Raw genomic sequence first — 23,589 nt, 5'->3', positions numbered from 1 at the left:
GAAACGGCTCCATTTAGTCAAAGCTGGGAGGATCGCTCACTCGTGCTTTTCTCTCCCCAGCCGCCACACTCCTTAAAGGAAACTGCCTGTCGTTCCCGTGCCGTCAGATTTCGGGAGGGGGGAGTAGCAGCACAAACACACACAAGTATACTGAGGACAGAATCATTGCCAACTAGAGGGAAAGAGAGGTTGTACTGCTGATGGGGGCACATCAAGAAGGGCAGCCCAAGCGACTCACGATGATGTTATTCGAGGTTGGGGATGGAAATCTGTTTTATTGGAGGCTAAATGTAGGCAGGTATTAAAGATACCTTATTTGCTTCATATTCTGTGCAAATTCAGTGGCTGCATATAGTGTACCTTTGGAGCTTGGGTTAGACAACTGGTTCTGTTTCTGTCCCATGTCAAAGCTAGGTGAAAGATAAAGTCTGCCTCTTGAAAGTTGGTTTGTTTGTTTAAATCCGAGAGGATGATAAAAAAATCTTTGGTGCTCCAAGAAGGAGATAGATTCTAGTGACAGCTGTCATGCTTGGCCAGCCTTCTTCAGCCTGATCCTCTCCTGATGAGTTGAGACTACAATTTCCAGAGTTCCCAGCCAGCATGGCCACCTCTGAAAGCAGTGATTATGACATAACTAGCAAGTGCAGACTGGGAAAAGCTGTGCTTGGCTGTTTCAAACTCTCCTGTTTTCCCCATTCTTGGCAAAGGTGATTACAAAGTATTGTGCTGGAAAGGTAAATATAAAGTACCGATTGTCTCAGAAGCTTTGGTTCTGTAGTGCTCAACTTTGGTACAGACCTTTGAAGATGAAAAGGAGAGATTTATCACTGAGTAAGAGCCCTGCAACTCCCTGCCTGTGCCGAACCTCAGATGATATTGGGGCAGTCAGGCAGATGAATATGCCTGCAGGTTGGGAACAAAGATCAGAGGAACAGAAGCGTCAAGCTGGGTTACCTTCTTTCAGCCTCATTCTCCCAGAGCGCTGTGCTAATCCCATGCCAGTGGGGATGGAGGGGCTTCGCATCACAGCGTCCCTCAGGTGCTGGTTTTAGATCAAAAGTGCAGATCAGTGTAAGTAAGTCATTTTCCTCTGCTTTATGAGATTCCCAACTAGGCACAGCCAATCAGGACTCTTTGCTGTTAGCTGAGCTCATGTCATGAAGAGTGAGAGAAAAACAAAGTAGAAGGAAACTGGAGAAGTAAAGCCAGTCCAGACCAGCTGCTGAGAAACATCAGGGTGACAAAGAGATATTCACATTTCCTAAGGAGGGGGTGGGGATCTTGCATGCTGCTTCCTGTTGGGCCTCTCTCCTGTGCTTAAGCAAGCAAGTGATGCTAGGCCTGCTCTACAGGAACTTTACTAGGAAGCTCAGCATCCTGAGCCAGAGGTTTGCCAGCATAGTTTGTTTACATTTTTTGCAATTCCTGGGTGGAGGAAAAAAATGGATGGATGACATTGTAGAAGAGGAATGTGCAACTTCCATCAGCTTGAGGGCAGCACCAGGCTGTGCATAGCATGTCAAGGATCACATCTCAAATGTGCCTGAGACTGGTACCCACTGGAGTTCTTACGGTATGAAGTGGATCCTAATCCTTTATATTTTACCCCCCCCCCATGCAAAAATATAAAATAAGACAAAACCCCAACCCAGTCCCCCCCCCCAAAAACAAGGACAACATGTTTGGACCAAGCTACTATGAGAGGGTGTAGTGGGGTCACAGCAAAGATGCTGTCAGGCACCTCTGTTGTGGTGAGATTGAGGAACAGTGGAAAAGGCTTCTCATTCAAAAGGGGAAGTTACAGTTAGTGTGCTGGAATTTCCTATTTGGGGAAGAATGTGTTCTCCAGAGAAGTGGACCTAGGAGATAGGATTAGGAGGCCCTATGGGCTGAGAGCATCCCATTTCTGTTTGTTGTGGAAGGTATTATCTGGTACCTTTTGTTGGCAGATTGGATTCTTTGGAGGGAGCCTTTTCTGTCTCTGGTGCTCACGTTTGGCTCCTGGCTGTCACAGGCTGTCTCAGCTTTGGTGAAATCTCTTGTTCCTAATTCTACTGCTTGACAGTCCTGCTGATAATAGGGGAATGCGTGTGTTTCTCTCCTTATTGATGCAGCAGCCGCTGTCAAAGGTGAAATTGTTTTAGCTTCTTCCTATTATTTATTTTATTTTTTATTTATTGCTCTGGGAAGAGTCTGTATGCTCAGTTGGATATGGGGTTACAGGCAAGGATTTAGAAATAGGCAACTCAAGTTTCAGATTCTCCAGACTGAGGCTCCTCAAGGGAAAACAGGAAACAAGAACAATATCAATATTCAGTTTTAAAAAGCTGCTTGGGGAGAATGTAAACAAGTTGCACATCCCTTATTACAAGGCATCGTGTTGCATAGTTGACTGATTTATTTCTGTGTTTTTCTTAAATCCCTAAGTCAGTTTAATAAAAGATAGTTCATATGCAAAAGGCTGGGAAGTTACAGCCTTTGGAAACCTATGGTAAATACAAAGGTGGTAGAAATTAAAATGGAAAGGCAATAGTTATATAGATCCAGGCAGAAGAAATGGAGGCCCAGGACCCCTTGTGTATCCAAGATTAAGTGATAGCTTGCATGTGTAAATGAGCCATTAGAAGTCTTAACACTAGATATAAATGCTTGTATGTTACCCAGAGTTCCAAATACTAGCTTTTAATGGTGTGGGCTGCAGACAGAAGATTGAGTATTCTGTGGGAAATTATAAGTTTCCTATTTTTGTTTTCCTATTTGTGGAAATAGCCAATGGTGAGCTGACAAAGGAAAAAGCAGTTGCATCTCTAGGAACATTTTTTCTCACCTTGGCATATTTGGCATTCTGCTAGTTCCTGGTGAGGCAATTTAAAGGTTCTCTCAGCAGAGCATTTCAGGGTAAGACTGACAGGGGTGGGTGGGCAAAGTTTGTGGAATGTAAGTTGTTTATATAGAAAGTGATGCAGCCTAGAGTATGGAAATTGAAATCTACAGCCTAATAATTCAAATTTCATCTCTGTTGTGACTTTTCCAGCTGGTCTCAGACAGATCTCTGATCTCATCATCTGCAATATGGAGATAATAATAATGACATCTATCTTGTGAGATTGCTGTAAGGTTAGCACCAAACTAATATTTCTCAGTTGATTTCAACCTTCAGAAGTGATGTATACACTCGCAGAAGGGATAGTATCATTATTTTCCACATACGCCTATCTTACCAGCAAACAGGGTAGAATATTTTGTCCTTAAGAGTTACAGAATATACTAGTCTTTAGACTTAGTAGAAGGCAAACATGCCTGTGTCTTCAGTTGACAAAAGGCAGTCTTGGAATGTTGAACATGTAGTAGTTTTGGAATGAAACTTGCATTCTGAGGCACAATGACTTAGAGTGGATCAGTCCCATTAAATATTGTGAATCTTTTTTCTAGGCTCCAGCTGTAATTACTGACTCGCCCATAGAACTGTAATGTTTCATTCATATATTTAAGATTAAAGAAATGAATAATGACTTCCATTGCCATCATTTCACCTCACGTGCAGGTTTTGCATTGAAATCCGTTGCCTTATTCGTTGGCCAGGCAGAATATGGATATGTATAGTATAAGCCAATTCTGTGCCCTGCTTGCTGTCAGCCTACACAGTCACTAACTTTTTATAGGTATCTTCTTAGTCTAAGGCCTTTTTATTGGATTGATTGATTGATTGATTTAATTGATTTATTAAGCAGTTCAGAGGAAGAATTTGAACACATAAAACTTGAACTTAAAATTTAGGATCTTGATAGAACATTCCCATTTCAGAAAAGAATGCAAGGCAGCCAGATTTTCCCCATTGCTGGAATGTTGTTAATCTTTTTTTCCTGTGGTCTGTATAATTTCTTACATAAATAACAAGAGTTTGAGGCACAGTTTGGAAGGGAGGAGGGGAATGGGAGATTAAAATATTACCTTAATCTCTATCTTCAAAAACTGGATGTAGATAACCTCCTTTTCAGCCCTAGACCATATTTCAAGTTTGAGCTCTTGGGTAGGAAGGTCCTTTGGCATATACACACCCTTTGTTTGTTTATTGTTATATTGAATAGTAATGTTTGCTGGGAGCTGTGTTTCTAGGAAACAGCACAGCAGCGAGAAGGAGATTGTGCAGGAAAAGCAGAGGGAGAAGAGCAACCATTTCTCCTGTGTTAGTGCCATCCCAGGCAGTTTCACGTTCACATGATGGAACACAATCTGCTCTTTCCTAGTTTCATCTAAGTCTTTCTCACCTACTTCTGGATTATGAAGAGCTTGGCAATACAACAACTGCATTGAATCACACATAAACATTTCCCCCATTGTATAATCATGGGAGAAATGGCTCTTTAGGGATTCTCTTGGGTAACCTTACCCTGGGAACACTACGATGATCTTTTTTATTTCTCTCCTTTTTATTCCTGATGGGCAAGTAGAAAAAAGAGAATGCAGACTGCTGCTGGGGGAGGGCAGGGCCAGGGGCGGCTCCCTGCCTGTTGAACACTGTCTCCAGCATGGACTCACTTGGTTGCTTTTGCCACAGTTTGTAAAATCCTAAAATACGAAGCTGGATTTGAAGCTCTCATTAGTGCCTAGTGCTTATCCTTCACAGCAGTATTTTAAGTCAAGGATTTTAAGCCTAAGAAAGGAAATGTTATCCTTCATCTCTGCTGAATCTCCCCAACTGTGCTCTACACCAGATTTTGTATTCCTATGAAATAGGAGGGTTTTTTTTTTCATATACCATGCATGCTATATTTCACTTGTGCATTGTGCACTGACTCTATTGTACTGTCGTGAATCCTGGAGGTTCATTTATTACTGTTTTTGGTTTGTTTATTTATTTGTTCAATTTGGATGCCACTCAAATTCAATCAGCTCTGGGCGGCTCCCAGAATAAAAAACAAAAATAACAAAATGCAATATACATAACAATAAAGAGCAACAGGGCTTTTCCCATCCTGGATGTATTCTGCAAATAAAAATATCTTTACCTGTTAGGTAAAGCTACCCATCCAGTACACCAGAGTATAGGTTTAAAATCATGCCTTGATTGAATTATTGTAATGTATTTGTGTGATTTTATACCCTCTTTCCTCAAATGAGTACTCAGGGTGGCTAAGAGTTGAAACATAAAATGAATTCTAAAACTGAACAATTAAAAGCTTGAGAAAAAGAGATGGATCTTTACAATATTTTTTAAATGGTAAGAGAGTGGGAACTTACTGCAACTCCTGAGGGACTGCTAAACTGGGTGCTAAAAATAAGCAACTATATAAGAAAACCCTGACCAGGATTTTTGTGCTTAAAAAATGTAGCAGGACTGAGTAGAAAGCAGGAGGAGGGGGAAGTACTTTTGCTGTAGCAATAGGCTCTCTGAAATTCCACACACCAAGGTTTTGTCACCCATATTTGAAAGAATCTGTTTTTGTGTTTAGTAAGTGAGATTCCTGCTTTTCCAAGTTGACCTGGGCAGCGTAGATGAGGAATAAAAGCCATAATAAAGTAAAATGAAATCCATCAAAACAAATCAGAGGGTGGGATAATTTTACTCACTGACAGATCCCTTCCTCCAAAGTTTCCCCCAGTGAAAGATAGGTATTGTATTATAGTTGCCACCAGTCAGGCTGAACCTTTTGTCACACACTAGTTTGCTTGGCAGGGGAGTTCTTAGTGCTTCTACTCAGGACTTCTCCCTTCAACCCAGCCCTAGGAAACAGAGAAAGGAAGGTGCTTTTGATCTTTCTGCTCAAAGCTTAGAAATATAGAACATAGCAAACCTTGTCCCAATCCTGAAACACAGGCAGTAGCCTTGTAACCATGTAGTCTTGCAAGTATGTGTTTCAATAAGATATTGTTATCATTATCATTAAACCAATGAACTCTAGATATAAAAAGTTTACTGAGAAGAGGAAAATATAGGAAAAACATGGGACCTCAATAATTATACACATAGAATTTCATAAATCAATACACTCAGCCTAACCAAATTATTATCTCTTTGAATAAAATATTGAATTTCAGTATATGTTCAAAGTTCATTGCAGAGATGACCATTGGAGAGAGATCCTCTGGGTTTCTTGCTTGGAACAGCCTCTCTTTGCTCACTCTTGCTCTATCCATAGTTTTATAGAATATGATGGATAATTGGAAACTGTCCTCTGCAGAAATGCTTTGCCCAGCCAAGGAAAATGCTTCATCTCTGATATCTTGGGTTTAGTCAGCAAGTGAGAAATTATTTAGAGGCTGAACCCACCTTCCCAGTGCCTTTGGTTGAGGATTTAAAAGCTAGCAGTTGAAAGTCATGTGAAAATGCACAGATGATATGTTGTTTTTTAAAATCTGTTTTTTAAAGAGAATCACTCAGGTGTCATATAAAACAGAAGGTGTCAGCAATTGGGGCCATGCAAGTAGGCATCTGGAACAAGGTGCTTAATAAGAATGGAAAGATGGGGGAGGTGGTTCTGTAGTATAAGCTACTACTAGGGAAAATGTGCTCTCTGTCCTTGGGGTATTAAAACAGCCTTCTCTGTTTTGATACATTCTTCACATGCTGGACAATAAATCTTATCGGCATTGTAGTTTGACATTTCCAGAGGAGTGCCAAGTCTAGAACAGTGTTTTTCAAAGTGTGGCCCAGGGACCCCTGGTGATCCCCCAAGTCTCTCTCAGGGATCTGCAAAATAAAAATTAATTGCCAGCCTACATTGAAAAATAATAGGATATTTAAATCCCACCAAATAATCATGAAAAGCAGCAGTAACAGTGAATACTTCAATTTTAATTTTTTTATACAGTAAATATCAATAAATATAACCCATACAAACAAAAACTCTTTCAGGTTCTCCATAATTTTAAAAGTGGGAAGGGGTCCCAAGAGAAAAATGTTTAAGAAACATTGGTCTACAACAATCAGGAATAGTTAGGAAACTTGATCATCAAAGGCTGATCAAAATTGAAAATGTGCTTAGCATCACAAGGTTTTCTTCTGGAGTTCTGAAGTGCCAGTTTCCCATATGCCTCGTCCACATGTACTAGAACCCTAGTGCTTGTACTGGGAAATTGTTAATCTAAGGTTATGCAAATAATCAAATAGTGCTAAAGGACTGCAATGTATTGTAGTTTATCTTCTTCCTACAATAGCCTGAAGCTGTTCTCCTGTTTTCAGTGGCTTCTATGAATGTTTGGCCTATTCTGATTGCACTGTACCAAAAAATAGTTTACTGTATTCTAACATTATTGTAGAGCCAGTCAGAAAGCATTGGATGAATGAGCAGCTTGTCCCTGCCCAACTATCCGTGATTGTTTTAAACTTTCAAAACCTGGCACTCCTCTAGAAATGTCAAACTACAATGCCCATAAGCCTTATTATGCCTTTGTGAGACTCTTTGGCTCATGTTTATTTATTGCCCCTGTTTCAGCTATGCTCATGCCAGTTATATCATTTTCCATTGTAATGTTGCTGCTGCTGACCTTCCTTTTCACTTTTCTGACAGATCCTTTATCAGCAATAAATGAAGTATGGGGGATGTGTGTGTTAAACTCCTCATTAGGCATTCAGATTTCTAGACTCAAAGGCAGAAAACAGATTTTTCCAACAGTTCAGTCATTGTGGCTTAACTCTGTGGGATAAAAAAAACAAACACTAAAAGCTTTGCAAATATTTTTCTCTGCAGAATACATTCATATTTTAATAATATTGTACTTTATATTCTATTCCATGAGGTATATTGATGCTCTCTTGGCCCAAGCACTGCTTTTGTTTTGGTATTCTCCTGAGCATTGGTCTTCAATTAAGGATCAGAACCCATTATTAGATTGTAGCATGGGGTAGTCTTAAGTAGATGGTAATAGCAGCACTGTGAAGTTGCAAATACTAATCCTTCTCTCTCACACACACCCTGAACTGCCAAAAATGTGTGGATACTATTTGGGAGTGTTAAGAGATCTCAAGTTATACCTTCAAGTGTTGGCTTTGTTGAGAAAGAAAAGGATCTCCTTCCAAACCAATACCTGTTGCCAATCAAGAGAACAAATACACACTTAAGAACCACAAATGCTTGAACAAGGTACTGCCCCAAACTTCTCATCCTCTATTATCAACAAGGTAAAACAGCCAATAGCATTGGAACTTTGCAGAGGAGGAGGATATGAGACCCCTGGCAGGAAAGGGGGTGAGACGACAATTTCCACATTTCCAGGCTATATGGATTTAATGAAAGAAAAGGTTGCTTTTGAAGGAAAAGTGTTGCCCAAGTCACACTCAACCTTATATTTCAGATTTCTGCTGTCCATCAGAGTCCTGTTCTGCCCTTGCTCCCCAACAAGTGAGATTTCAGGTCTAAGATAACGGTATTGTTGCAGGTTCTAGTCTGGCCCAGTCATTTCATCTCAGTCCGACCTAATTTACAAGGTTCTTTTTGTGGGAGGAAAAAAATAGGGGGGAGCTTTATATATGGTGTCCTGAACTCCTGTCTGAAAAGGCAGATTAAAAAATCAAACAAGTAGTAAAATATTGTAAAACTTAGTTCTATCTTTTAAAATAATTTTATTAAAATTATGATTACAAAAGTAAAAACTAATACAAACTAAAAGAAAGAAAGAAAGAAGAGTAGAAAGAAAGAGTAAAAAGTGCAAAGGAAAAGAAAAAATGTAGAGAATAGAAAGAAAGAAAAGTAAGACTATAGTAAAGAAAAAGAAATATATCAAGAAATGACTTCCAATCTTCATCACAATAAAATTATAAACAATTTTAGTAACTTTTTACCTCCTCTTAATTTACAACCAGTGATCTCTTCATCCCATGTCCCATCTCTTATCTATAAACAAATCCATAAAGCACCGTAATTTCAGTCCTGGTGTCAGCAAAAGTCTATTAAGAGTTTCCACAAACAGCAACATATCTATTTTAATCTTGATCAAATAAACCAACTTTAGATTCCTTTTACTTCTAACAATCTTAATCTTTAGTCCATTCAAGTAATGTAGAATTTGATTTCTTTTCATTTCTTTTTTGCTCCTTCTCACAAGATTCAGCCAATCTTTAACAAGCCTCTTTTGTAAATCCAATATAAAAGAATTATCCAGGTCACTCCCTTGGATTATTATTTGTAATTCCCTTTTGATTTTTAAAGCATTAACCAATTTCTATGTCCAATGAGACACCTTTTTCCATGTCGTAGCCTGTATTTGTAGATCCACTCTCAGTGTCAACTCTGTCTTGTCAGATAAAACTTGTTCCACTTTTGCCATTTCTCCCATAACATCTTTTGCACAGTCTATCCACAGAAGCAAACATTACTATTGACATTGTTGATATTAATTTTTGATTCCATTTCTCAAGTGTCCTTCAGTATTTCCATTATTATATTTTGCGTCATTCTGTAGCTGTTAATCCGGTTTATGTATTCTTCTCCTTTAATTAAAATTTTTAGTTCCCTCTAGTGTCCAATGTTTAAAATTGCTTATTTCTATTATGTCTTTGAAAAAATTCAAAACAAGTCCAGTTTCCCATATCTTTATAATTAATTCTAAACTCTTATTTCAAATTTATCTGGACCCTTAATCTGTTTATAACTTTCTAAAATCAAAGTCTTAATTAGTTTTTTGCTGTTTATTTCAATTTTTTAAGTTCTTAAGGTTATAATTAAAATGTTATTTTGCTAAGGATTGAAGGTAGACTCACCCAGTGCTTCCAGACTTGTTGATCCAAAGGTCTCTAATAGCTGAAAAGTAGTAAACAAGCAATTTCTGAAAGTGTCCTTTTAAAGGCGCTCACTGCAATTTGAGCAAGATGACTATTCCCTCATCTCCCAGTGCTCAAAACCCACTGGAGACCACTATTTTGTGGTCTCCTCATGAGTAGCAAATGTCTGGAGCACTTTTGGATGATCTCCTGTCCTCCCTTTGTCCGGAGAGGTTCAAAGAGCCGTTCTACTCATTAGCTCTTCATTCTTTGCCATGGTAGTTAGCTCCGCTTTTTGTGGAGCCATCTTCAGTCCGCCATTTCTTCTTCTGGAAGTCTGTAAAAGTTGGTTCTAGATCTGAACATTCTGAACAGTATTAAAGGAGCTGAGATTAAGCAGTTACCCAGGGAAATTTAACTGACTCTGAGTTTGGGGCAGATTCTGCATTGTTTCAATTCTGTTTTTGGGTAAATGTTTCTCCATATCTTTAAATGTATATTTTGCAAGTCAACTGAACTTTTTTCCCACTGTGAATCATTTGACTGATCTGAGCTCCAGCCCAAGCTCTTGAGGTGGCTCAGATCAACCTGATTACTGAGGTCACTTCCATCCTTTAAAGAGTTTTTCTCTTTGATCTGATCTTGGTTAATGTAACAAAGGCTACATTCTTCCTGCATATCAGTTCTTTCTTCTCAGTTCCCAGTTTCTTCAGAGAAGATAAGCAGTTTGGTCTTACCTATTATTTATATTAATATCAGTTATTCTAAACATTCAGATACTGGCTAGTTTCACACATTATACTAAGCTTCAAATCATGCTTTATGGTTTTAATGTGTTGTATGAACTCAGCCATTGTGGCTTCTTCAACAAAGTGGCGTTAAACCAGTCATAATGTTCTTTTAGAGAGGGAGATTGCAAATGAAAATGTTTTTTGCTTTACAATAGGAATGGGAAACTGTTAATTAGTGAGGCCACATTATCTTTTCTTATTATTTTTGGCATCCAGGGCCACAGGAGCGGGGTGATGATTTAATGATATTATGCACATATATAGCACTGATTTTCCCCCTGCATATTCCTTTAAAAAAAAAAAAAATAGATGTGCTAAATCCATCCAAAGTGACATACTTTGTTTTTCTCAATCTCTCCCCCTCACCCCCACTGGTTTAGAAAGTGGCAGAAATTACATCAGTGATGTTTGATGATTTGTTGCTGAATTTTGCCAGCATGATCCCAGGCAGGCCGTAAAACAGAAATTCAGGGATTGTGTGATTACTGCATTAGCTATTCCAGAATGGACAGGAGTTCACATGTGATGGTTACATTATTTAATGTAATATATGATTGTAGCTTCCTTGTATGGCTCAGGCAGAAGATCCTCGTACTTTGCAGCTGCAGCTAAATCTGGGAATAAGTCTTGCCTTGCAGTCCCTGAGAACCACTATCCGTGTCCACAGTATTGGATTAGGTAGACTAGTGATCTGACAGAGTATACGCAAGTTCCCATGTTATCCAAACCATATTTTATCATTCACTGCTTGTTCATATCTGTACTGAATTAGCCACATTTTTGTTTTGCCCCTCTGTAGACCTGGAAAACTAGAGATCCCTATCTCAGTGATGATATATTAAATGACACTTTCCCCATAATTTTATTTCCGTGCCAAAAAACAAAAACAAAACCTTCCTTGTTTATTTTCTGCAGTCAGAGGGAGGCACAGGAATTACAGAAAATAAGGCTGGCATCTCACTTAAGCAAACAAAAATATTGTGCATGATATTTTCTTAAAAACAGGAAATTCTGCTTTTGAAACAAAAGACTATTTTATGCATGGTAGCAATTTTTGATAAAATCATATTGATAGGAGCCCTCCCCATTAAAAATGCATTTGCGCCACCTCGCCAGGTGTCAACAATCTTGTGTTTTAGGCTGAGTTCCATTAACCCGAAAATATGTTTTAGGTTGCAAGGAATTTGGGGACCTGTAGTCCAGTAGGCTCCATACTCATGTAGTAACTAATTCACATTGTGTAAAGTAAAATAACCTATGTTTTTTCAGAACTGCATACAATAGCAATTTTTGGTGATAACTGCCTGTTATTTTGCAATACATAGAGTGACTGGGGAAATTGCTGACAATGATGTTTTATTATAGCAATATTCCCAGGCAAGTCTGTATTTAATTTTTATTTAATAGAATGCTTATTTTGTAGCCATAAGGTTTCAGCGATAAGCTACCTGCTGAGGTTTCACTACAGATAAGTAACTGGAGGGCAGATCCGTTAACACTCTGTATAGTATGTAAATGTATTAACAGTCAAGTGCTTGTTGGCTTTTAATTGCTCTTCGGTATCCATAGAGAATGGGCAAGAAGCTTTGCTTAAGGAGAACATGGGATTGAACTGTGTCTGTGTAATGGCAGGTGGGAAAGACCTTGGGAGGCTGGGTGAGGAGATGCTGCCAAGAGAATGGTCAGATAAGAGACAGCATAGCCCGGAGCTGGATAGTGGGTGGAGCAAGAAGCTCAGAAGAGACCTTCCCTAGCTTCTTGAGCTGTAAAGGAGATGGGGGGAGAATTGTACTTTCAGACTTGCAAGATTCTGTCACTGTAACCTTACAATAAAGTGGAATTAGCTCATCTGGTCATAATTCCTGTCTGGTTAAAGCAGTGAGGCTGACATCACTCTTGCAAGTCTGAAAGTACAATTCTCCCCCCATCTCCTTTACAACCAGAGGAACTAGGGAGGGTCTCTTCTGAGGCTCTTGCCCTGCCCTCTGTCCAGCTGCAGACTATACTATCTGTTATCTGACCATTACCTTGGCAGGGTCTCTTCGCCCAGTCTCCCAAGGTTTTTCCCACATGCCATTACAGTTTGCTGCTTTTTGGGGTAACACAGTGTGGCCCAGATTTAAGACTGGAAAGCAAGAAATAATATATAATTTGATTTCTAGCCTAGAGGATTGTATCCAGGCCTGATATCCAGGCCTCATATCCAGACTGATGAGAGGAGATCTCAGGGGATCCTTGAAAAAGAAGTTCAGCAGGTGCGGCTTCCTCCACCGCAGTAATTGAAGCTTATCATGTAGAGTATTGCAAAATCCAGAATTGAGCCAAAATATTTTGGTGCCTGGAGTGAGAAGTCAAAATGCTGAAAAAGAAACAAAAGAGAAAGCTCTGGCTGGCCATGAATGTCACATCATCATACTGTAGGTGATGATCACCACCAGCTTTTCTCTTTTAGATAGTTCTGGTGCAGGGCCACCTCTCTCCTGTAAAACAAATTATTTCCTGGAAAGCCATCAGAGGATCCCTCTCAGTTCAAACAAGTATCAGAAAAGAGACATACAAGCTAAAATTCCAAAGTATGTTCTGCCAGCCTCTTACATGTCAGCCGACTGAGACAATTTCTCTCTCCCACCCACCCCTTTCCCTTTTGTCAGGATCTTCTTTTATAGTTTACAACTTTAACAGAATTAAGCTGACTTCAGGGCTGATAGTTTGCTTCTCTTTAATTGGTTTTCAAGCCTGCCAGTCATCTTTTGCTTCATAAGGCCAGCCATGCAGAGGGATGAGAGAAGCTACTTTTCACTAGTTTTCACCACCCAAATATGAAAGGTACATCATTCCCCTCTTCATTGCTCTTTAGAAATTGTCATTTCCTTTCCTACCCCAGCTGATTTTGCAGGTTGCAAGAAGAGTCCGCCTCCTATTTCAGCAAAGTTGTGATGAAGTGATGTACACCTGCATCTCTTTGTTGATTCATAATGTTGGCTACAAGGAAAAAAAATCAAAATCCATGGAGAGAATACCTTTATTGAGCCATCTAAAGTTGTACAAAATCAGTGCAAGTTTCTGAATTTCAACAACTTTTCATCAGGCCAAAAAAAAAAATGTGGATAATCTTAGAATCACGTCTGAACCAGCTTATAGTGTTACTAGAAGTGATGGACAGTCTTCAGACATATATATTCATTTTTATCAGGCTCATACTAGTGTTAAGTCGCAATGCAGGTCCTGCTAAAACTTGCCGAAAAGAAGACACAAACAAACCTTGAAATTCTCAATTTTCAGAAGCATAACATCCTTGCTTTTCACAGTCTCCTTCCATGCATGCCCTTGCTGTGTATTTGCAAGTTCTTGGCAGTCCCATCTCAGCATCCTACATGCCGCAGTTATGCAAGTGTACAGAATTTAAGGAACAATAGAGCATGTGGGAGGAGGTTAGTGTGTGGAGGAGTGGGGAGATGGGGGAATATATCTTTAGTATTCAGGAGATACATCCTTGAGGAATGGAAATGCTTCAGTTTAAAAAGGAAGGTTGGAAAATCCCAGGGTATGGGAAGCTAGGAACTGCCTGTACGCCTCTATTCTGCTGGTATGTGTCAGAGCACCTGTTTGCCTTAGTCCCATGTTTTCTTTTCAATCTTCCTCCCTCTGGCACCCTGTAGATGGGTTGGACTGGATATGCCAGGATGTCCAATGGTTGTTTTAGTTTAACACATTGGGGAAGACTGGGCTTTCAAACTGCAACACATACACACACACTCTTCCTAGCAGGGCTTCTGTGACTTTGAACAATTGGATGAGAGGCCGAAATTCTGAAACTGTCGCCTTTTCCAGTACAAGGAGAATTCATTCGGTTGAGTTTCTCCATTCACACAGGTGTCAAAGGCAGAGAATGTGAATGGCTTTGGGCTTCAGAAAGGTATGTCAAATGAACATTTCTGTCCAGCTCAGTGAGACTGCTTATAGAACGGAGTCCTCTTTTAGCAGAGAAAATGGGATTTTCTGAGTTTCCCCTCTGTTTCCAAAGGACAGCAAGAAGTGGCTGTTCAGCTTTGTGGTTCAGGAGGGTTTGTTCACCTGGGAGCTGAAGAACATTGGACTGGAATGGGAGCATCAAGTCGTAACTGCCTGGGAGAAAAGAGTAAAGTGGTCCTGACAGACATGGGGGGTGGGGGGAACGCCTTTCTTCTGGGTTCTTAACAATGTAGAGTTAGTTGTCATGGCAACTGTTTGGCAAGTCAGTGGCAGGCAGAGCCTACGTTTGTCTCCTGTTGAGCCGCACCAGGGATCAATTTAGCATCCTTGCCTGTTGCAGTGGTAGTAAAATATGTGGTTTCTGTGCCAAATGTTAGTGGAGCTCAAGATGCAGAGGGACATAATTCATGATTTAGGGATTGGTTATCCCTTGGGATTTTTAAAAAAAAAGTAATAGTGACTGATTCTGTTTTTCGATGGTAGCGTAATATAGAAGGGGCAATGATAGCATTATACATCATGAGCTTTGGTCCTCTGTGATACCAGGGTGATATAATAAAGAAGCATATCAATTGAAATACAGACATTAATTGGATGTCAGATGAGCCAGGTTGGAATCTGGATTCAAATTTCTGCTCAGTGATACTCAGCTGGGTGGCTTTAGTCCAGCCAGATATACAGAGACTTCAAGTCCCAGAATTCTCAACTGGCATGGTGATTGCTGAGAATTCTGGGAGTTGAAAACAATACACCTGTAGGGTACGCAGGTTGGAGAAGGATATCTTATCCTCATAGGGCTATTGTGATGATAAAAGGAGGGTAAAACCATATATGCTGCTCGTGCTCTTTGGAGAGAAGTTGGGATATAAATGTAGTAAGTAAACAATATGATTCTTCTGCTGTTTAGCTGAAAGGGCACAGACCCCTGTAACCCCTTTCAGCTGGGCAGGCTGTTTCTCTACAGACCTTCCCCACTGATCCAGGGAAACTAGACTGAGTGGGGCAGAACCAGTGCATGTGTCTCCATCTCCCACTCCTGCGTTGTTTTTTTCAAAATATTCCTAGATGTATGTATGTATGTATGTATGTATGTATGTATGTATGTATGTATTTGTTCATAAGATTTATATGGCTGCCCATCTTAAGCAACTCTGGGTAGCTCACAACAACAATAAAACCAATAACTGTGAAACAATCATAAACCAATAAAACAAAAACCCTGTACCTTAATCATCCCACTGGGATGCCCCGCAGCAAGCTCCAGTTGTCTTCATTCCATACGTTCTGTCTATACAATCCTGTTGCAGTGCCTCTGTAAAAAGCAAGGTCTTAATGGCCTTCCGAAGGGCTAGAAGGGTGGGGAGCCTGCCGAATCATCAGGGGGAGGGTGTTCCACAAGGAAAAGGGTGGTTCCATCAGGGGGAGGGTGTTCCACAAGGCAACCACGGAAAAGGTACGCTTCTGAGGTCCCACTGGGTGGCAGGATTTCAGGGAAGGGATTAGAACGTGCCTACCCCATCTGATCTCGTGGCATGGGCAGATATTCTAGGGAGAAGCAGTCCTGCAAATAACCCGGCCCTCTGCCATGTAGGGCTTTAAAGGTGATAACCAGCACCTTGAATTGCGCCTGGAAGGACACTGAGAGCCAGGCCAGCTCATGCAATAAAGGTGTAACATAGGCAAACCTATGAGCCCCCAATACTGTGCACACCAGTTGTAACTTCCAAGTGGTCTTCAAGGGCAGCCCCATGTAAAGCACACTGCAATAATCCAACTGGGAAGTGACTAAGGTGTGAGTGACTATGAGCAAGGCCTCCCGGTCCAGGAAAGGGTGCAATTAGTGCACAAGACAAATCTGTGCAAAAGCCCCCCTAAGCCATGGCTGCCACCTGCTTATCAATATATTAAATATAGTAGCTTATTTTGACAAGGATTGTATTTGTCACCCTGTTTCCATCACGTAATGGTAAGTGGGAATGACCTTGGGAGACAGGGCAAAGAGATGCAACCAAGGAACAGTCAGATAAAAGGCAGCTGAGCCCACAGCAGGAATGTGGGCAGGGCAAGAAGCTCAGAAGAGACCTCCCTAATTTCTTGGGCTTTATAGGAGACAGGGAAAGAGATATAATTTCAGACTTACAAGATTCTGTTAATGTAGCTTTACAATAAAGTAGAATTAGCTCATTTGGTCATGTTTCCTGTCTGGTCTACCTCGTAAGGTTGACATATCTTGAGGGAAATACTTCAGGGAGTGTAACTGACAAGAAAGTAATATCAGATTGATTTACAGGAAGTCCTTGAGTTACGACCATTCGTTCAGCGACTGTGTGAAGTTATGATGGCACTGAATGAAGGGACTTATGACCAGTCCTCGAAATTCCGGCCGTTGCAGTGCCCCAGCAGTCACATGAACAAAATTTGGGTGCTTGGCAACCAGCTCACACATGACTAGTTGCAGCATCCCACAGTCATGTGATCACTGTTGTGACCTTTTCTGCCAGTTTCCCACAAGCAAAGTCAACGGGGAAGCCAGCAGGGAAGGTCACAAGTTGTTCGGGTAAGTCTCCCCCACCCCCGCAGCCTTTTTTCACTTGCACACACTAGCACCCTCCTTCCCTGGCCTCCCTGCACTCACACACAAGCAGACACACACCAGTGCCCTCCTTCCCTGGCCTCCCTGCACTTGCACACAGGCACACACACACCAGCACCCTCCTTCCCAGGGCCTCCATGCGCTCACTCACAGGCATAGACACACCAGCACCCTGTTTCCCTGGCCTCCCTGTGCTTACGCCACACTGCGGCACCCCCCCAGCTCACGTGCAGTCTACACCCAGCCTCCCCACCCCCCGCATCACTTCTGTGCTTCTGGTTGGTTCTCCATACAAGATATTTTTTTCCAGAAAATATACATGGAGAAAGGCTTATAATCTTCGGTTTGGTTGCTCTTGACACAGAATGTGGATTTTGATGCAACATATGCATAGCCCATATAATCATCACTTTAGCCAACTTTGGGGAGAGGAGGAAAGGTCATGAATGCCCTTTAAATACTAGAGCATCTTTATCATTCCAAACAAAAAATAATACTTCTCTTCACTTGTTTTCATTGCAGAATGTTGTCTCTAAATATGGTGCACAGTTTCGTGGAAATGCACAACATGATGCCCTGGAGTTCCTTCTGTGGTTGCTGGATCGCATGCATGAAGATCTGTGTTCTGTTTCTTTTAATCAAAAACTAAAGATGTCTGGAAAGGTCAGTGACTGGCAGAGAAATTTATCTTTTTACCCTGAAAGCTCACTAAACTTCTGTTGCTAATACTGTATAGTGTTTCAGGCAAAATACACACAGAATTGTAGAATCACTTAACTGGTTGTCAGTCGATGGAATATGCCAACGTGACATTTATAACCAAGGTGGTCTGCCAAAATCAGCCCATTTCCTTCATGGCAGTAGATTTTCTCTTCAAGGAAAGAGTTCTCCAATAGGAATAAGATTTTCTGCTGTGTAGCAAAGCATTGATGACCTAAAAATGGAACCATGGTTATTGTTCCCAATTAATTACTTAGAACAGGGATAGATAACCTGGTACCCTCCAGGTATTTGGATCGACTGCTGTCTCTATGGAGCGCTGGCAATGGACTGTGGATGCTGTCATCAAGAATCTTTGAAATGTTGCATGTTAAGAATTGCTACCTTAAAGTATCAGGGAGGCTTGCTCCCAGGCAAAAATTCCTCATTTCCTAAATGCATATGATTATTCCGCCCTCTGAATGAGGTGTTGGTCTAAGACTTGAGGCTTAAGTCTGTCTCCAGCCATGAAACAACTGGGGTAGTCATTCTGTCCCAGCACAGCCTACAGTATTTCACAGTGGTGTATGGGAATAGAATGGAGATCTTCCTCTAAGCCTCCATAACCTCAAGCTCATAACATAACAGTAACAACAATAATAATGCAAAATTTTGATACCTAGCTAATTGATGTACTAGCAACTCAGTGCCTTGCCAAGAGGTCTCAGGTAAGAAAACACTGGCTGACTGAGATGGGACATCTGCCTTCAAACTAAAGTAGTATTTTGATGGTTTGAGACCAGAAAGTTTTCCTTCTTTTTTTTGCTCATTTTCTCTCCCTGAGCTAAGGGATGGGGTAGGGTGAGGTCTGCCAGAACTGACTTTTAAGTTATTGTCAAATGCAAATATTAGCAAATGATCAGTGGTATCAAATGGAGACAGAAACTGTGAAAATGTATGTGTGTGCAGGGGTGTGTATATGGACCATTAGGTTAATGGAAATAATTTAGAAGAACTTAATAATTTTTAAAGTATAATATTCATATTACAGAGATGCACCAAGAGATGATGTTTGGCAAAAAAAAAATAAAAAATTAATCCCTCACTAAACCATTAGTGCACTTCTTTTATGCTTATTCTTTCTCTTCCAGAGCAGTTCTCTTTCACAGCCATACCCATGCCCATCTCTAAAATCCAATGTATTTTTCTTCTGAACCAAAATGTTTCTGTATATTAAAACTAGATCTGAAAGAATCAGTAGATTGTGGAGTCCTTGGGGTTCTCTGAGCTTGGTTGTTTTCTTGCAAACGTTTTGTTACCCGGCTAGGTAACTTCTTCAGTGCATCTTCAGGACTAGTTGTTAGTCTGAGGATGTAATAATTAAGAATAAACCTATGTGTGTGTCTGTTGAAGTTGTTTGTGACATTTAGAGTTTTTTCATGCTGTAACTTTGGGATTTTTCTTTTCTATGGCTTAGTATGACTATTTTAAGTGTTGGATTCTGCTTTTTTAAGATCAAGGAGATATAAATGGGAGATGTGTGACCAAACTGTCTAGATCTTTGGTTAAAAGCATTAGGGTTTGCCCCCCGCACCTCCTGATTATGGTTTGACTACTGTACATAATTTACTCCCTCAATCAGTGAGATACACCATAAGCTGTTTCACTTTACCAACCAGATTACCAATAACTAAGGAAGGAATATATTTAGTAAGTTTATCCCACTGTAATTAATCCTATTGTATTGTTATGTATATTCTTTTTTTATTTCCAAACAAAATTCTTTTTAATGAAGGCCCACAGCAAGCTAGTGGTGGGGTTTTGATAAGGGCTGTGATTCCAAGGGAAGGAGACTTAACTCTTCTGTCCAGTGCCCTGTGGCTGAATTCAGCCTCACAAGACACAACTGGAATTAGCTATAAATATAAAACACCTACCTATATTTTATCTCCCTGTAGCTAATAGTAGCTTTGGAAGAGACAGAGAAACATGCAGGTCAGGGCAAGAAGCATGGAAGAAAAGGTAAATAAGCAGGTCCTCATTTCAATAGAAGAAAATTTATGTAGTTCAGGGTTGAACTGTGGAGTCCTTGGTGCTCTCTGAGCTTGGTTGTTTCCTTGCAGATGTTTAATTACCCGACTAGGTAACATCATCAGTGCTAGTGAGTGTGAGATTTGCTCCCTGTTTGTTGCTCCCCAAATACACTAAGATCGAAATACCCAGAATCATGGTCCTCATCAACTTCTGTCTCACTACGAACTTTCAGTTTGATAGACAAATATACCAACAAATCAGAGGAACACCCATGGGATCACTACTCTCAGGACTCATAGAGACCGTATGTGTCTAGAAACTATAGCACTCCCACACATACAACCAAAAGAATGGTTCCAGTATGTAGATGACACCTTTGTCAAAGTAAAAAAGGAACAACTAGAGAAGACACATGAAATAACATCTTCAAAAGAATAAAATTCACAAGGGAAGAAGAAAACAACAACACACTACCCTTTCTGGATATCCTCATCAGCAGAGGAAATGATGGCAAATTAGAAATGCAAGTCTATCAAAAAACAACTGACACTACCAAGTGCTCCATTATCAAAGTAACAACCCAACCTCCCACAAGAGGAACTGTGTAAGAACATTATTCAGATAAGTACAAATGCACTGCAGCAACCCAGAACACCAGAAAAAGGAAACAGATCACCTATAAAACATCTTCCAACAAAGTGGATACACACACAACTTTATCAAAAAGTGCCTGACCACTCAACCCACTGTAGCACAACCAACACAAGCTATGAAAAGGATAACACTGCCGTACATCAAAAACATCTCAGAAACAACCAACAGACTATTACAACCACATGGCATCATCATAGTATACATACCAACTAAAGCTTTCCAAAACATTTTAAGTAAACCAAAAGACCCAGTAGCCTAAGAAGAAAAAACAGGAGTCATCTACAACATACAGTGTAAGGATTGTAACAGCCACTGTGTAGGACAGACAGGCAGAAGGCTAGCAGAGAGCATCCATGAATACCAGCTAGTAGTCAGAAACTCCTTAACCTCACAACACATGGACAGACTCAACCATAGTTTCAACTGGGAAACTGTGAGCATCCTAGACCAAGCTAAATCCAAAAACACTAGGGAATTCCTGGAAGCTTGCCATTCAGACAAATCAGCCATCAGTAGACACATAGAGATAAACCACATTTACACACCATTCAGAAGAGACAATAAAAGCTAAGAAGGAAGCATAAAGACCAGAACACATCCTCTCCAGCAATCAACATCCAAATAAGCAGGGATTAACACCAGACCAACAACATATCCTCTCCAGCCACCAACATCCAGATAAGCAGGGATTAATACCAGACAAACAATCAAGCAGAGAACAATACACTAATCAAGGAACTATCAAGGAGAAAACTACACCTCCACCAACACTGCCAGGGCAAGCTACTGTATATAAACAGGGAACAAACTTCACACTCACTAGCATTGATTATATTACCTATTCAGGTAATGAAACAACCAAGCTCAGAGAGCACCAAAGACTCCATAGGTCCTCATTTCCTGTTGCAGTTACAGCCCAGATCTGAATGTCCTTTGGCTGCTTTAAAACAAAGAAAAAACCCCTCCCTGTATCTTAACTTGCTTGACCTTTGCTGGAACCAGGAACAAAAAGAGAAGAAAATACAGTTTTTCCTTTTAACTGTATGTGGTAGTATTACATCATGTTTCTATATTTTACTTTGCATATAATCAAAAGGCAAATTATTAATTAACTGATAGACTGCCTGTAGCAAAGAAGCAGATAATGTATCTGAAGTATCCTTAAGTTTCAATTATTAGTTTTTTTGATAGATTTGCTGATGAATCTGTTTCTTGAGAAGTTCTAAGCCAGTTTTCCCTAACCTTTGGACAGATTGCCTTGGAATTCTGGGACTAGCAATTTCCCAACACATCTGGAGAGTATCAGATTAGGGAAGGTGGTTTAAAGCTTAGTATAAATTCCAAAGGAGAACAAAACACAGACTGTGCATGCTTCAAAATGATTCAAACTAAACTACTTTAGCCCTCATGTAAACACAACACCTCCCTGCTATTCATTAAAACAACCCAACTTTTTCCATGCTGCCACATCCTGCTTTAAGAGTTGCTTTAACTTTATTGAGTGGATTCCTTAAAGCAGTAGCATCTTTTCTTTTTCAGGGTCATGAGCAGCTTGGATAAAAATGGTGTTGCTTTAATGAATAGCCCGTGTGCAACGTGCAGAGCACTTCCACATCATTTTTGAAGTGTGCATGGCTCTAAATTCCTACCACACTCTGAAAAGGTCCATTGGGTCACCCCATTGTTCTTGTCAGCTGGACTTGCCTTCCTGTGTTTTCCATGGGTTATAGTTTGGTCCTGTAGGCAATGACCAGCCTATTCTCTGTCTTTCTGCTGCTGTTTTCTTTCACTATGTAAATGAATCTCCATCAGAGTACAGCTACTAATCTGTCACTAATTACACTGCCAGGCAGTTTTCTGGAATGGTGTGGCAGCTGCTTTGCTGCTGGCAAAAATAGTAATTAAAAAAAAAAAGTATACTACAGAGTGAGCCCCTGTCGGTGTCTCACATTCAGCAGGCAGGTCGTAAGTGTAGAGACTGAATTACCGAGTGAAATGCTCCAGTGAGCCATTCTTTGGTGCGAATTGAACTGTTGCTTTTTTTTTTTTTTTTAATCCTTGTTCAAACACTAGACTACACCTGTCTGTATATTTGTTTGGAGTGGTCAAAGGGCAAAGGATAATAGGCAGCCAGTGGATCATTTTCCTTGCTGGACAAATTGTTTTATGCTGTACATTCCAGGAGTGGGTTGGGGGTTGGAATAAAAGGAGAAAGAGTTTTGTGACACCTGAAATACTAACAGATTTTTTTTTAGCACATAAGCTTTTCTGACAACAGTTTATGCAGAAATACAAATGTTATTCTTTAAGGTGCCGCAAAATTATTGTCGTGCTTTTATTTCTGTGCTGCAAGAGATTAATGTAGCACTCCTTCTGGAATGCAAATGGCAGCCTGTCTTGCATTGTGGAGATCGTGATGATGATGTTGTTGATGATGATGATGATGATAATGTACTACCATGCAGGGTTATTGTAAAAATTCCTGAGGGGATGCCTGTGAAGTTCATTATGTCAATCACCAATGTTATTATAAAGAACTATTATTACTGTTAAAAACGTCTTCCTTAAGGGTGATTTCTTCAATAAATGCTCTATGTTGGAATCAGGGCTGTCTGTCTGGTTGGCTTGAGAATTAAGTGGAGGAGAAAATTTGCAGACTCTCTCCCACTGATGGAATGTGCTGCAGAAGCCTGGGAACCTAGGACTGAGCTCTCCATGCTTTTCACAGTGACTTTAAATTTTTGTATTTAAAACATCCATGTCTGTAACATGACTTGAAGCAATAGATCATTGAGTTTGTATGTGCTCATGAATTTAAAGTGGCCTTCTCTCTTTTTAAAAAGATTTTTCATCGTGGAACATGTCACTTATGAATGTTAGTTACAGTCTAAATGATGTTCTTATAGTAGCTTCCTGAAAACACCCTGCTGTGTATTTCTTGTCTTCATTTTTTTATTAGTATAGAAATAATGTACCATATATACTTGCGAAAAAGTCTATCCGCGAATAAGCAGAACTGTAAATTTTTAACCAAAATGCCATGAAAAATGTGCCACTTTCTTTGTTGTAAACATTTCAACCAGAAGGGTGGTGACAAATTTGATAAATAAATAAAATAAATAAATAAGCTAACCTGCATTTTTCAT

The 23,589-nt window shown here is 40.1% G+C and overlaps 1 protein-coding gene across 1 annotated transcript in view; it reads left to right on the top strand.

The window, feature by feature from the left end:
• The window catches only part of USP43 (ubiquitin specific peptidase 43), a 119,151-nt gene that overhangs the window by 1,193 nt on the left and 94,369 nt on the right, over positions 1 to 23,589 (top strand). Inside the window, exon 2 of the mRNA XM_088133489.1 lies at positions 17,579 to 17,719. Coding sequence (XP_087989615.1) covers positions 17,579 to 17,719 — 141 coding nt within the window. The remainder of the gene's footprint in view (positions 1 to 17,578; positions 17,720 to 23,589) is intronic.

Source organism: Python bivittatus, unplaced genomic scaffold, assembly GCF_059951505.1.
Source record: "Python bivittatus isolate LINGU-HERP-01145 unplaced genomic scaffold, Pbiv_v1 ctg000080_np1212, whole genome shotgun sequence".
NCBI lineage: Eukaryota > Metazoa > Chordata > Lepidosauria > Squamata > Pythonidae > Python > Python bivittatus.
Note: the sequence above shows the minus strand (reverse complement) of the source record. Positions and strands in the feature narration are given on the sequence as shown.